Source organism: Xenopus laevis, chromosome 4S (assembly GCF_017654675.1).
Source record: "Xenopus laevis strain J_2021 chromosome 4S, Xenopus_laevis_v10.1, whole genome shotgun sequence".
NCBI classification, from domain to species: Eukaryota; Metazoa; Chordata; class Amphibia; order Anura; family Pipidae; genus Xenopus; species Xenopus laevis.
The window spans coordinates 5,082,605-5,097,761 of NC_054378.1; the positions used below are offsets into that span (position 1 = coordinate 5,082,605).

At 39.1% G+C, this 15,157-nt stretch overlaps 1 protein-coding gene across 2 annotated transcripts in view; it reads right to left on the reverse strand.

Moving 5' to 3' along the window:
• Positions 1 to 15,157, reverse strand: part of LOC108714928 (anoctamin-3) — a 120,911-nt gene that overhangs the window by 43,426 nt on the left and 62,328 nt on the right. For both annotated transcript variants that reach the window (XM_041560859.1, XM_041560858.1), the window contains 6 exons: positions 14,437 to 14,568; positions 11,133 to 11,239; positions 10,171 to 10,226; positions 8,804 to 8,925; positions 6,575 to 6,709; positions 3,282 to 3,378 (listed from right to left, as the gene is read on the reverse strand). In XM_041560859.1, the coding sequence (XP_041416793.1) occupies positions 3,282 to 3,378; positions 6,575 to 6,709; positions 8,804 to 8,925; positions 10,171 to 10,226; positions 11,133 to 11,239; positions 14,437 to 14,568 (649 nt within the window). The remainder of the gene's footprint in view (positions 1 to 3,281; positions 3,379 to 6,574; positions 6,710 to 8,803; positions 8,926 to 10,170; positions 10,227 to 11,132; positions 11,240 to 14,436; positions 14,569 to 15,157) is intronic.

Sequence of the window (15,157 nt, forward strand, 5' to 3'; positions counted from 1 at the left end):
GTAATAACCACTGCTGTTTTGGGGAACATTGGGGGTTATTATCTCTCCCCTTTATCAGTTCTGCGTGTCTCCTCAAAGTGCTTCATTTCAGTCTGTAGATCAATTCTTTCATTTGTTTCATATTTATAAAATAAAGCAATAACCCTGCAGAAATCTGCTTCATATGAATTCTGAGCACTCTACTATATTTGTCTTTGGAAACATCAATCTGCCGTTGGGAAGCCTTACTCTCCCCCCGCTTCTCTGTTCTTCAGGATAAAACGCTCAGAACGTGTCAGCGCATTTTTTCAGCCACCAATTCCCTTAAGATCTGCAGTATGTGCCAAATGCTTGTTTGAACAAACTAATAGCAGACGTGAGCTGTGCAAAGAAATGGCACCAAACAATAAGGAACGTCCTTTTCCCTAAGGAGAGTTAGTGAATATTCTTTAAAGGGTAACTGACATTATTATAATAAACTGACAAAAGCATACAGTAGAAGAGTTTTTTTGCAGCAGGAAAAAATAGGCTGAGGAAGAACACTATTGAGTCATTTACATCTCAAAACATTGTGAAAAGGAATTAATTGTAGAATAAATGATCTATCTTATTTGAATAATAGGTAGTGATGGGCAAATTTATTCGCCAGGCGCGAATTTGCGGCGAATTTGCGTGATTCGCCACCAGCGAATAAATTCGCAAAACGCCCACGAAAATTCGGCGGCATAAAAAAAAAAAAAATTCGCCGGCGTCGGAAAAAACGGACACCGGGGTCAAAAAAAACGGGCGCCGGAGCAGTTTCGCGAATTTCACGCGAAATCCACATATTTTTCGGCAAAACGTCGCAAATTCGTCCATCACTAATAATAGGCAATACAATATGTGCCAAATTATCTGAAAATATTATAAATTATATACAGTACATTTTTAATAAACTGCTCTTTGTTGGTTTGTCAATAGCCTCAAATAAAAATATGTTTTAGTACTTATCAAGCAGAATGGGAAATTTCAATAGGGATCACACAAGACCAAGCAAAACACAATAATCTGCAAACAAATTCATAAATTCCTCCCTTTGCATCTTCTAGTGAGCACCAATGCACCCACCCAGCCTGCTCTCATGAGTTAAATGTTGCAAGACAACCCTGGAATTGCTGGAAGATTGGACATACCAGTAATCCCAAGGTTTCCTTTGAAAGTTTGAACACATTTCTGTGGTTTTTTATGTGTTATAACAGTTTTGCTAATGAAAGTGAATTGCCTTTAAGCTGCAAAACACAGATTCCCCAAGAGACCTGCTTATCTTAAATTGTTACACTTTCTTCTTTGCTTATCTTAAATTGTTACAAAAGTATCCAAGTGCACCTGCCAGGTATTCTGGGCTCTCTGCCAAAAGCCAATTACATTTCAGAAACATTGTATCTTTTTCTGGCTGTTCAGTGCAGATCAAAGAGAAAGTCAGGACGTTTCAGTAACAATCCCGTACTACAACTTGAGCTGACAAAATCGGGCCTGTCCCGCGACAAACGTGACAGTTGGGAGGTATGTGATAATAAAGAATCAAGAAAAGGAAAAAAATAGAAAAAAAAAAGCTTTACTTCCTGTTTTTCCCCCTCAAGATCCCGGTACAGCCTCAAGAGGATTGGCTAGGCTGGTGGAAGAAATTTGAAGCTTAACTCAAAAACCACAAATGATAAAAAATGAAAACCAATTGCAAATTGTCTCAGAATGTCACTCTCTACGTCATACTAAGGTCAGGGCACACGCTCAGATTCAGGGAGATTAGTCGCCCGGCAATTGACACAAGGGGAATCCTTGTAGTAAATCCAGAGTTGTCACACTAGTCAATGTCAATATGTTCATGGAAAATATTTGGGTAGAATTGGATTTTCAGGGACCCAGGCCCCAGGCCTAGTGTAGCGCACATGTAATTGCTTAATTCTGGAGCACCAATCAGTAGGTGGTTAGTGTTCCGGTATGAAAAGGATGTGGGAGGGAGGGGAGAGCCAGAGGAGGAAGGCCTCCAGGTGCCCTCAGGGTATGTCCAGCCCTGGAATTGGGCGCAGACACAATTTTGATGCTGATCAGCAAAAATGAAAAAAAAAAACTACAAAAATTTTCGGTGCAATTGTGTCTGATACTGTACAACAAACATATACTCAATTGTGCTCATTTAACTCATTACATGCAACTGTGCCAAGCTCAGCTCTCCCTGCAGGGTGCAATGATACTGCAATTATAGGCTAAAACATAGTGATTTGCACTCGCAATTGCAAATATAATGTCAAAAATAAGCCTACTGTACTTTGTGTTTTTTATATCCAAACTATAATATACAATGGCCAATGATTATCCTGCATTATACCACGTAATAGCTCAGTCAATGCTTGTTGATTCAGTAAAGTTTACTGTAGATTAGAGCCGTCAAGTGCATAATTAATATCCATGGGGAAAGGCAGGATAAAGTCAAACATATTCAGTGGACTCAGGTAATCTACAAGATGTATTTGTCTGACCGTGAAACGTGGTTGTAAGGTATCTATGGTATGACCTACACAGGACACCGTATGCAAATATTTCATAAAACAAATCAACTTTTTAAGGTCACAAGTTCCTTAGAAAATGATTAAAAGTTCTTTAGAAACTGCGTTTCTTCTTCCACCTAAAAACCTCGGCAGAAGAAAGTCAATTTGTCCTGCGTGTATTGACAGATATAAATGAGATCCACCGATCACCGTCCGCAGGGCAGATTATGGCCACAAATGCAAACACAGTCAGCATATTTTCTCAATGGTACAAAATGACAACGACTTTTTTTGGTCAACGATGCAAGGGTTATTTACCACGAGCCTGAGGACAAATGCTAGAGCAAGCTAGGTTAAAAACACACCACTTAATGCTCATTCAAAAAACATTTCTTCCCAGGGTCTTCCTACAATCTGCTGATACAAGACACACCAGCACAACATGGATTATTCTAGCAGGATTTGACCTTGCTCGTTTATTTGCGGATGCAACGTTTCGGGGCGTGACCCCTTTCTCACGCCCCGAAACGTTGCATCCGCAAATAAACGAGCAAGGTCAAATCCTGCTAGAATAATCCATGTTGTGCTGGTGTGTCTTGTATCTACACTGCTTTCAAGGTTGTCCAATTCCTCTAAACATCTAGCACCTGGAATTCGTGTGACTTTGGACGGCCAGGGTGTGCGAGTGTAAGTTTTTCTTTTTTTGCTGCTTCCTACAATCTGCACCATGCGCCAGATAAAAAAAATTGCAAATCAAAAGAGAGAGAAAGCCTTTACCTTTGCATATATACAGCTCTCGTTCAGCCGCTGGAGGGTACAGTTCCTTTCACACATTGGGCACATGATTGTTTCATTGGCTTCACAAATCTCTTTGCTTTTAACAAATAGAGAAAGGAAATATAAAACAAAATTAAATTAGATATGGCCTTCCTACTAAGTTTTAATAGTAAAACGTCCTAGTGTTTGGTAGTTCAGCATGAGCTTGGTAAGAGAAAGTCACAGCCTGAAGCTAGACACACACATTGAAATACACAGCACCAAATGAGAAGAACTTGCCCCATTTGGCTGCCTACATGCAGGACCAAATCTAGATGATCCAATACTTTGGTTTCAAGCCATCAATTGGATCACAACAGAGGTCTATGCAGACCTGTCAGGAGAGGGCCGCATCAAAATGCTTATTTGTTCCTCACCCAACTAGATTTTTAAACCAGATTTTCATGGTGGACATCAGGAAGGACCCATAAACAAGCAGAGGACCTGGAGGGTCTGAATCAGCAGCTTAAATCTGCCAGTGTATGGCCAGCGTAAGGCTTTTATAAGTAGTAGGTTATTTTTTAGACTCAGCGGCAAAACAATGTTTACTCTCAACTTAAAGTGGTGAGTTAGCAAATATGATTTCTTTTGTATAGATGATCAGGAAAACCCAGAATGCATCTTCTGAAAACATGGATCGGTCTTCATGGCCTTCTGGATATTGCACACTTCATATAAAGAAGAACATTTATTAAAGGGCGAATTTTCTACTCGGAAGGCTCCGAAACACTTCGCTAATGTTAATACTCAGCAAATACGTTTATTAAAATGCAAAGTCTCGTCTTGACAGATGAAGTTTCGCCAGTGAAAATTCGTCAGCGACAATTCATCGGCACTGACATTGCTAAGCGAATGTTCTCTAGCGTTACTTTCTTCCTACCGTAAACTTTGTTAACATAATTGCGCATACGTCAGTCTCAATATGGCTGGTACTTAAAGATTATATATTTGTCTTATATTGTTGGTGGAATTGCTGGAAGTGGGCACTTCTTATTAAAAATGTCCAAGGAATCAAAATAAATACAAAAAAAGATCCATTATTGTCCTAGACATGAGCCCATCGTAAAACAAATGTGGAATGAGCTTCAAATGAATTTTTTGACAAAAAATATAGTTAACAGTTACAACTTTTAAACATAAGCCCACATTAAAATATGAAAAAATGCCAGAGTTTTGTCTTTTTTATGATTTTTCTGCATACAGGATATGATGTCACTGACATAAGATCGTTTACTTAGCCAGGTTATATCTGGCCAAGTAAACTCTGGCGAAAAGGGTAACGTATTGGAAAGTTTGCAGAGTAACGTTCATTTGCCTGAGCAAAAATTCACCTGGCAAAAGGGCGAGAAGATTCGTAGGCTCCGGAGCCTCATGCGGCTCTTCATCCTGCTTGCTGCGGCTCGGTCTTGCAGCTCAGGTTGGCTCGCAGGGCTGTATAGATGTCCCAGGAGTGACAGGCAAGACAGAGCCGCAGCAAGATGATTCATCATGGTCCTTACCGCGGTCACAAACTCAAGACAATAGAGGGAAGATCAGCATTGAACTTCAGAAACAGAATTTACATTAAACAGATGAGAACACTAGCATTTAAAGGAGAAGCAAATTCCCTGGGCGCAAAAAGCTCCCCCCTCCCCTGTGTTGCCCCCCTCCCTCTTCCCCCCTGGCCTACCTGTCCCGCTGGGCAAATGCCCCTAACTTGTTACTCACCCCTCTGCGCAGGTCCTGTCCAGGGAGTTTACAGGCACCATCTTCTCCCAAGCGGTCTTCTTCCTGCTTTGACTGGCGTTTTTGGCGCATGAGCAGTAGGAGCATTTACCTGTACGGATCTACTGCGCATGCGCCAAAAGTCACAAAGTTTTCCAAGTTTTCGTGACATTCGGCGCATGTGCAGTAGATCCGTACCGGTAAATGCTCCTACTGCGCATGCGCCAGAAGATGCCGATTAATCCAGGAAGAAGACCGCTTGGGAGAAGATGGCGCCTGTGAACTCCGTGGACAGGACCTGCGCAGAAAGGTGAGTAACAAGTTAGGGGCATTTGCCCGGGGGGACAGGTAGGCCAGGGTGGAGGAGGGGGGGCAACACAGGGGAGGGGGTGGATTTTTGCGCCCAGGGGGTTTCCTTCTCCTTTAATAGGGCTATTCAGTGTTTAATTTATTTCAAAGTAGGCCTACACCTACACACGGCACTTCTGTTTGTTGTATTCTGTTGTTGTAACAGTTAAAATTAAAAAAAGGTTAAAACTTTTAAAAGTTTATAATCTGTTTTATGTTTTGCGGCTCCAGACTATTTTTCTTTAGTGGAAGAGGGGGCAAAATGGCTCTTTTGATAGTAAAGGTTGCTGACCCATGCACTAGTGAATTGTCCTCTACGCCTTTTAGATTAGCGATGTACCTGAAAATTGTTGTTTTGGCGAATTTTCGCCAGTGACGGCCACTTTGCCCTTTAATAAATCTGCCTCAAAGGGTCTAACAAAATGTTTCACTGCTCAGGGATAAGTCTAATCTAATAAACATGCAAAACTAATATCATTACTATGACACATTCGCCATTTTGATTGCCACTACTCAATAACTGTGCTAAATACTTAATTCCAATACAACAAATCTTATTTATTTATTTATTTACAATTATTTTCAGATTGTCTTTAACAATACTCTGGTGGAGGCTTATTGGCCCTATAGGTTTTGGATCTCAGACATAGACAACCTCATTCATCCAGTATTTTTTTTTTTGTGCACCAACATTGAAACCAGTTATGTTTACTTAATGGCTTGCTTACAAATGCAAGCACACCATACCATTTTTAATGCAGTACTTCCCCTTAGAATTACAGTGTATTCTAATTTTGCTGGTGTCAATGGAGTGTCAATGGAGTCAATGGTGTCATTTCTAGTTCGGCAAAGAGGTTTGTGTGCAATTCATTAGGTGCTAGTCAGATGTACGTTATCTCTAGCAAAGATAGTCCTGGATTTAACATTTACCTGGTGCACTCTCTCACATACATGTGCCCTGTACGTATTACCTTCAACCTTATTCAGAAAAGCAAAACCAGCATTTTGGGAGAGTATGAACGCAAGAACCTCTATGAATAGAATGTAATTGCAGGGAATCTGTACTTGCATTAGTCAATGAATCCTTTAGTCTTTCTTTGTATTTGTACAACTAAAGAGTGTTTGTGATGCAAACAGGCACAATGGGGTCAAAGACGTGTTCTTCAACAGTTTAAGGCGAACAGAAACCTGACAAATCTCACCTTACTTGGCTGGAGTCCATGGTAAACAATCCATACAGAAACACACACAATCCAACAAGAGCGGCAGGGATAAGCATGCCAGTGTACCAGCCCAACCATGCAAAGTAAAGGCCGATCTTCTCTCCAAAATATCTCCTGCACAAAAAAGCAATTCAGTGAAACTTTGAAGGAGACCAAAGAATTATAGACACCTTTTTTTAAATACATTATTGTGATTGATCTCATTTTTTAAGGTTCTGGCTTTTGTATTTTTTTTCCTAATATATGTAGTGAAAAGTAAGATATTTTGATTTACCTTGAGCACCATCCAAGTGATCTGAAAGAAGCATTGTTATGTCTGTGGTTTCTCCTACTTGCAAGGCCTGAGCATTGCCAATCACAAAATACAGCTTAGGGGCAACTTGATATGAAGATTTTAGATCTAATATAATCTTGAAATTGACTGTATCACTCTTGCTTTTTTGTGGTCATTACTCCCTATATTATTTCATAGGAAATTGTATGCCCTCCTTGGATGCCTGAAGTCCCTCCCATGCAATAATGTTAGAAACACTATGGGGCAGATTCATTATGTAGTGTAAAAAAACAACGGTGGAATTATTTATCAGAAATCAAATTTGTGAGGTTTGTGAGGTTTTTTCTACTTAGAATAAACTCAAATGTTTGCTTATTTTTGAAAGAATATGATTTCAAAAATCTCGATTGAATACAATAGTGATAAAAAAAACTGGAATACCATGAATTTTTCGAGTTTATTGGCTTAAAAAAACTCAAATTTTTGAGTTTAGAAACGCAAAAACTCAACTTAAAACTCGAAAACTCAAATGAATAAAAAATGGCTTGAATTGTGCCTAGGACAACTCACAGTGACTTCTACATGAATTCACCAGCTTTTAGATGCAGTTTTTTTTAACATTCAAGTTTTTGAGGTTGTTTTTGCTTAATACCAGACATTCGAGTTTTTGAAAATTTAATTCAAAGGGGTCTACACTGCATAGACCCCCCTCCCTGCTCCCCCAGCCTAGATGTTGCTGTAAACTCCAAAAGAAGATTACTGATGCACTGAATCTCCAACAGGGAGTAAGTAAAGAGTTAGGGGCATTTACAGAGTGTAACACCTAGACTGGGGGGGAGCAGAGAGGGGGGTCTATGTAGGATAGGGGGTAGGGGATTTTAATATAAAGGGCTTGGTTCTCCTTTAAAAACCTTTGGTAAATGCCCCTAACTCCTTCCTTTCTCATTGTTGCAGATCCAGCGCATCAGAGTTCACGGGCGACATCTTCTTCTCTTCGGTAATCTTGCGATGTAAGCGCCGTATCGGCACACACACAGTTGGAGCATTCTGCCGGTTTTATAACAACTGTGCATGCGCCAAAAGCCATGGAAATTGCTGAATCGCCGAAAGAAGACCAGAATATTGTAGAAGAGAAGAAGATGGTGGCCTTGAACTCCGATGTGCTGAATCTGCACTGAGGGGTATGTTAAGAGTTAGGGGAAGTTGCCTGGGGTAACACCTAGGCTGTGGGGGAGCAGGGAGGGGGGTCCATGTAGGGTAGGGGGTAGGGGATTTTAATATAAAGGGTTTGGTTCTCCTTTAAAACCAACCCTAAACTGTTTCCACAAGGAAGCAAGTTGCCAAGAATGTCATTGAACACTATTACCCTAAGGCTTGCTTTATGCTGAAGCCTCAGACTCATCCACCAATCTTTACCATGGAAAATGTAGTTTAACCCTCCTGAGGACACATTTCCACTGTTCCAAAGTTCAATGGTAGTGACCTTTGCATCACTCCAGCCAATCCCTGGAGTTAGGTTTTTTTTGTTGTTGATCACTAATAAATACCCCTACAAATAGTTTTTGTTCTGACAGTTTGGATCTCATAAGTGAATATTCTAGTGAAGTGTCTGGACTCTTTTGTCCATATAGTATATTTGCATATCAAAGATTTCATGGAATTTAACAGTTCTGGCACAAGATACGGCACAAAGAAGTGTTTGAGTGTTGTCTAGTAACGTGTACATTATAATATATAGTTATGATGGTCAGAGGAAATGATTCATTGAAATAATACGTAACGTTACACAAATGGTGCTACTGATATCTTGTAGATATCCTACACTCTCAACCTACAGAAGATGAGAATGATTTCAATAAATATTTGTTAAGCACTACAAGGCTGTGCGGAATGCACTTATTGCTTCTAGTGGAGGATCAATGACCAAGGCTCACCTGATTAAATCCAATGGCTGATACTTATACCACATTCCCCATCGAGCCCAGCGTTCATAAAGCAAATGCCTGTGATTCTGTGCCCCATGGGTTTTGATTGGGTGCCTACTTTTGTAACTTCCCTGCAGAAGAAAACCGTCATCAGCATCAATACCCATTCATTATTAATTACAAATCTTACTTGCCATGTTTTACCTATTACCACATTGGTGATAATCAGGATACATGCATTCAAATTAGGGGTACCCACATTTTTGCACAGCCAGTTTTTCACATTTGATTTAATTCCATACAGCTGAATACTGTTTCACAAAAAAATCCACTAAAATATTATGACGGAGAAAAAGGAAATCATTTTTAAAAATTTGGATTGTTTGAATAAAATGGAGTCTATAGGAGACGGCCTTTCCTTAATTCTGAGCTTTCCGGACAATGGGTTTCCAGATAACAGATCCCAAACCTGTATATATATATTGAGTATATTGTGTTCATCTATGACCTCAAGTTATGTGGGCAAATTACAATCTAGGCCACATCTCGTAAAAACAATTTTAACCAACAATGCTGCATATTTTTACCAAATTCCAGTGTCATATTGTCTGGGTATGATTACACCAATTCAATAAGATTTGGGTTGTTCTTAGTTTTATATTGCTATATTTTCAAACACAGAAATTAGCATTATCTTAGAGATAACAGCCATCAATATTGTACAAAATCGTTTGCTTCCCCTAGACTTTTGTGGGACAGTCAGTTTTCCTTGTTTCACAGCAGCAAAAATACTTCCCATTACATTAAGGGGCAAATTCACCAAGGGTCGAATATCGAGGGTTAATTAACCCTCGATATTCGACTGGGAATTAAAATCCTTCGACTTCGAATATCGAAGTCGAAGGATTTTAGCGCAAAAACTGCAATCGAAGGATTATCCTTCGACCAAAAAAACTTAGGCAAGCCTATGGGGACCTTCCCCATAGGCTAACATTGGGTTCGGTAGGTTTTAGATGGCGAACTAGGGGGTCGAAGTTTTCTCTTAAAGAGACAGTACTTCAACTATCGAAATGGTCGAATAGTCGAATGTTTTTTAGTTCGATTTGAAGTCGAAGTCGAAGGTCGAAGTAGCCCATTGGATGGTCGAAGTAGCCCAAAAAACACTTCGAAATTTGACGTTTTTTTACTTCTAATCCTTCACTCGAAGTTAATGAATTGGCCCCCAAGTATTTCCTAATAATGGGACCCCTGAATCAGTTTGTCTATAATCCATTCTATTAACCTTCATTGTCAGTCCTGGAAGGAATCAATGTTTCTTAGTTCAACAGATTTAATCGATAACACAAATATATATATATTTAATATGCCAGATGTACCTCATGTGGTGGAAAAGCAGCTTCATATGTGCCGTTGCTGAGCAGTCTGTTGATACCTAGAAAAAGAGACATACATTTATTTTACTTTATATGTTGCTGGCGATTGATAACTCTCATGGTACAGGAGATTCTGCCATTAGATAACAATCTAGCTCAGCAATCCCCTTCTTGCTATGTACACAAGCTACTTTTGCATCCTTCAATAATAAGGAGGAATGCTGAGAGAAATAGGCCTTGACCTATATATTCAACACTCGCCACTCATATATCTTTCCACGGAAATCAAATACTGTCGGGAAACAGGGAGCTTTAACACTGATCCGAGTGCCACCAGCTCTGATGGATGAACAGATATTGGTGGTGAAAAATGGAGCCTTCAAAGCTTCACTCGAATCTGACTTAATAATATCACAGATAAACAGAATTCATAAACATGAAGTTGATTCTGAATACAGTTTAACACATACAGTCTATATGAAAAGTGTTGCAGCTGATAAATGTTTGGTGTAATGCCTTCATACTGACCATTGGCCATTATCCCCATATTATGTTTAATATTAATCAGGATATAAATATAGAAAGTGTCAGGCTGAAGTCGTTTGGGCCCACTGGGAATCCAACCTCTAGGACCATATCTTTCGTCAACTATCACAGGTCTTCTGTATGCCCCACAAACTCTACCAGCACCATTGATCACTTTGGCAAAGCCCCCCCCCCACTTCCAGCAATGCTTTGGCACATATCAGGAGTGAATAGTTGGGGCAGATCCAGGGCAACTAGGATTTTTCATGGCATCCCAGAAGGCCAGTCAAACCCTGAATTTAGATCACAATCACAAGTGCTTTGTCCCTCAGAGCAATTTGGATTTCAACCCAACATTTTAAAATATATCAAGCAAGAGACTATATTTTACAAAACAAAATACTAGCTAAAAAGACTGCTTTCCTAATACTTCACCGTACCCATCTTGGATTTCCCATCTTCATATTTTGTCCTTTGCAAAACATGGTGCACAATCCGACTTCTTGTGGAGTTGCTAAAGAATGTGTCTCTGTTGTTTATTGTAAAGCTGTCAAAAACATCAAGGAAAAGAATTATTGTAATAACGCACTACTGATTTACATTTTTCACAAAAAATGAATCACCACAAGACCAAAAATATCTATTCACCCAAGGGCCAGTTTATACAGCAACAGCTTACTGATTTTGGTGCAACTGATTTTGGTTTGCACAATCCAAACAAGTAGGGGCAGATTTATCAAGGGTTGAATTTCAAGGGTTAAAAAACACTAAAATTCGACCCTCTACGTAAAATCCTTTGAATTTGTATATCGAATTCAAAGGATTTTAGCGCAAATGCGATTTTATTGTCTGATCGAACGATCAAATCCTTTGAATCTAACGATTCGAATGATTTTAATCGATCGATCAAAGGATTTTTATACGACCAAAAAAAGCTTAGAAAAGTGCTGGGGAAGGTCCCCATAGGCTAACATTGGACTTCGGTAGGTTTAAAGTGGCGAAGTATGAAGTCGAAGGATTTTTTAAAGAGACAGTACTTCGATTATCGAATGGTCGAATAGTCGAACGTTTTTTTCTTCGAATCGTTCGATTTGATCGAATTTGACCAATTCGATGGTCGAAATACCCAAAAAATTACTTCGAAATTGGAATGTTTTTTTGTTCGAATTATTCACTCGAGCTTAGTAAATCTGGCCCGTACTGTTGTATGTAAGGCTATTGTGAACACCGGGAGAATTAACTGGATTATTGTTTAAATATGCCCTTTTGCCGTTAACAACCACCTTTGATTTTGGGCCTGGCCTACAGCTACTCAGATGCCACCACCTCTTCTTTCATAAGACCAACTAGTTGAATAAGGGAGATGAATGTAAAACTCATGGAAGCAGCTTGCAAGGACACTACAATGTGTAGTCAAATGGACCAAGTTAGAACCAGTAAACATACTTCCTTCATACAAACAAATCTAAGCCATATTTCCATGTCAAACAATATGGCAGCTTATAATGAAGTAGTGGAAAGACTGACATAAGACAATAACGAGCATAAATAAAAATAAAATACATAGCACTTAAGCTCTTTGTCCTGATATGAGCTCTGTGTATATTTATTGTGTGATTTGTCTTCCCATGTATAATTTTATATATATTGTACTTATGCATAGTGATGGGTGAATAAATTCGCGAAACTATGGAGAAAAATCTGCAGCATCAAAAACTTTTTGATGCTGCAGATTTTTCTCTATAGTTTCGCGAATTTAGTCGTGTGCATTTAAAATTGTCACGCGGCAAAATGATTCGGATGCCCATTGACTTTAAAATGGTTCACAAATTTTTCGGCGAAACGAAATGGGACAAATTCGCCCATCACTACTTATGCATTGTACAGCACTGCGGCTCCTTAGCAATCTGAAATAAAGATATACATACATACATAAAATTCATAAAATGCATATGTGACATGGATTTCGGAAAGCAATTTATAGGAGAAGGAAAGGTTAAAACTAAGTAAGCCTTATCAGAAAGGTCCATCTAAATATACCAGTAAACCCCCAAAGTAGTGCTGCTCTGAGTCCCCTGTCAAAAGAAACAGCACATTTCTTTCCTTCTATTGTGTACTCATGGGCTTCTGTATCAGACTTCCTCCCTTCAGCTTAAACCTCATTGCCCTGGGCAAGAGCATGCTCAGTTTGCTTCTCTTTCCCCTCCCCCTCCCTTCTCTACTGTAATCTGAGCCCAGAGCAGGGAGAGAATCAGGCAGGAAGTGATGTCACACCATGTTAATACTGCAGCTCCTTTCCTAAACAAACAGAGAGTTTCTAGAGCTTTTTACTCAGGTATGGTAAAACATTCTACCGAATAAATATAGCATTCTAGCTTTCACTATTGCAGCTAATCTATTGGCAATAAAATGCCTCCGTAGCTTTCCTTCTCCTTTAAGGGAATTAATATGCACCAGTCCCCTCATTGCTAAAATATACTTTCTGTAACACTATGGCGCAAATTTACTTATGGTCGAATATTGAGGGTTAATTAACCCTCGATATTCGACTGCCGAATGGAAATCCTTCGACTTCGAATATCGAAGTCGAATGATTTACCGCAATTCGTTCGATCGAACGATCAAACGAAAAATCCATCGATCGAACGATTTTTCTTCTACCAAAAAATACTTAGAAAGCCTATGGGGACCTTCCCTATAGGCTAACATTGACTTCGGTAGCTTTTAGGTGGCGAACTAGGGGGTCGAAGTTTTTTTTAAAGAGACAGTACTTCGACTATCGAATGGTCAAATGGTCGAAAGATTTTTAGTTCGATTTGTTCGATTCAAAGTCGTAGTCGAAGGTCAAAGTAGCCAATTCGGTGGTCGAAGTAGCCAAAAAAAAACATTCAAAATTCTACGTTTTTTTTATTCTATTCCTTTACTCAAACTAAGTAAATGGGCCCCTATAACTTGTTACTAATATGGATTTCCAAATCTTTAGATTGCAGATTAGTGCCATCTGGTGGACTGAATTTCGTGGCATGAGATATATTTTTGGTTGCAGAACTTTTTAAAGTTATTTAAACAAGTTTGGGAATAAGATGTCCACCATATCAACCTTAAGAACTTTGATTCCTTGAATTTTAAAAGAGTAAAAAAGTTGATGTTCTAAAATACATTTAGCTCAGATCAGAGAGGGGAAGCTACTGTTGTTGAAGTTCATTTAATGAGAATGTCCTGCCAATATAAGCCAGTTGCTTTGTCCGACAGTCATCCTTAAGATATTCTACCAAAAACACAAACTCATCCATGTATCAATGCTCTATGTATCCTATCCTTAAGGCAGTTGTCTTTCCAAGTACAAAGGAGATGTACTGTAGGACAATATTTCTTAATTTAATGAGTAAATGAGTAGACTTCTGTCTTGCACTCTATCAACAGCTTTAGAAAAATCTGACGAAAAGGGAGAAATTCGCCCATGACTAAATATAAGTAAAAGGATCCAGCAATCACACAGAGCCAAGTTATTTTAGTATCCTATGGACAATATGATGGTTGTTAGATGCAAATTAAGGATAACTTTTATCATTACAGAAAACCTGAACTGCCTCTTGTTTACTGGAATGTAGAAAGCAAGACTGTCATAGAATGATCATCACCCCTAGCTCATCTGGCTGTAGACTTTTCGTAAGAGGTAGGCTGCCGTAAAATTCCTTTTCCCAGATATAGAGCAGCTACTGTATCTCACTGAAATGAACTCACTGGTGCATCCGTGCACGGCTGAAGGGAGCTGTGTAGCAGTCTGTCTCTTCGAGGTCTGGAAGGGCTTCTTTGTCAAGCTTCATTGGGTTTCTGGGTAGCCAGCTTTTAAGCTGCCTCATGTTCCTTTGCAAACTGAAAAAGAAAAACTCTTTTCTAGCAAACTGCTGTGTACGAAAACACTAGTCTAAAGCCATTTTACGGAACAGAAGAATGAAATATACATGCTGTTTTATTGGTTATTATGATTACAGAATGGTTCTGCAGCGACACTAACAGCAGAGGAAATAAGCAGGGAAAGCAAAGGACAAGTTTATGTTTAGCATAAATCATAGGGTACAGTGTTAGATTAAAGATGACATTTAAATGGTTGACCATATAAGGCTGATTCCAATTATGACAAAGCATTCTCTTTATATTAGTCGTTAGCAAGTACATGATCTTTCAGGGTATAATAGTTAATTAGATGAATATATGATCTATTGACAATGATTATACTTTATTATTATTCATGGTGAATATCCTGTGCTTTTTCCTTATCTTTCCATTTCCATGTCTCCTTTATCAGTTTTACCCTTTTTCTCTAGTTGCCTTTTAGCAATGAGGCGATAGAAATATGTTTAAGTCACTAAATCAACATTAAAACAGAGATTAGGGTCAACATGATATCAGTGATTTACTCTGAAGTCTAATGGTGGCCATAGACACACAGATCCTATCGTAC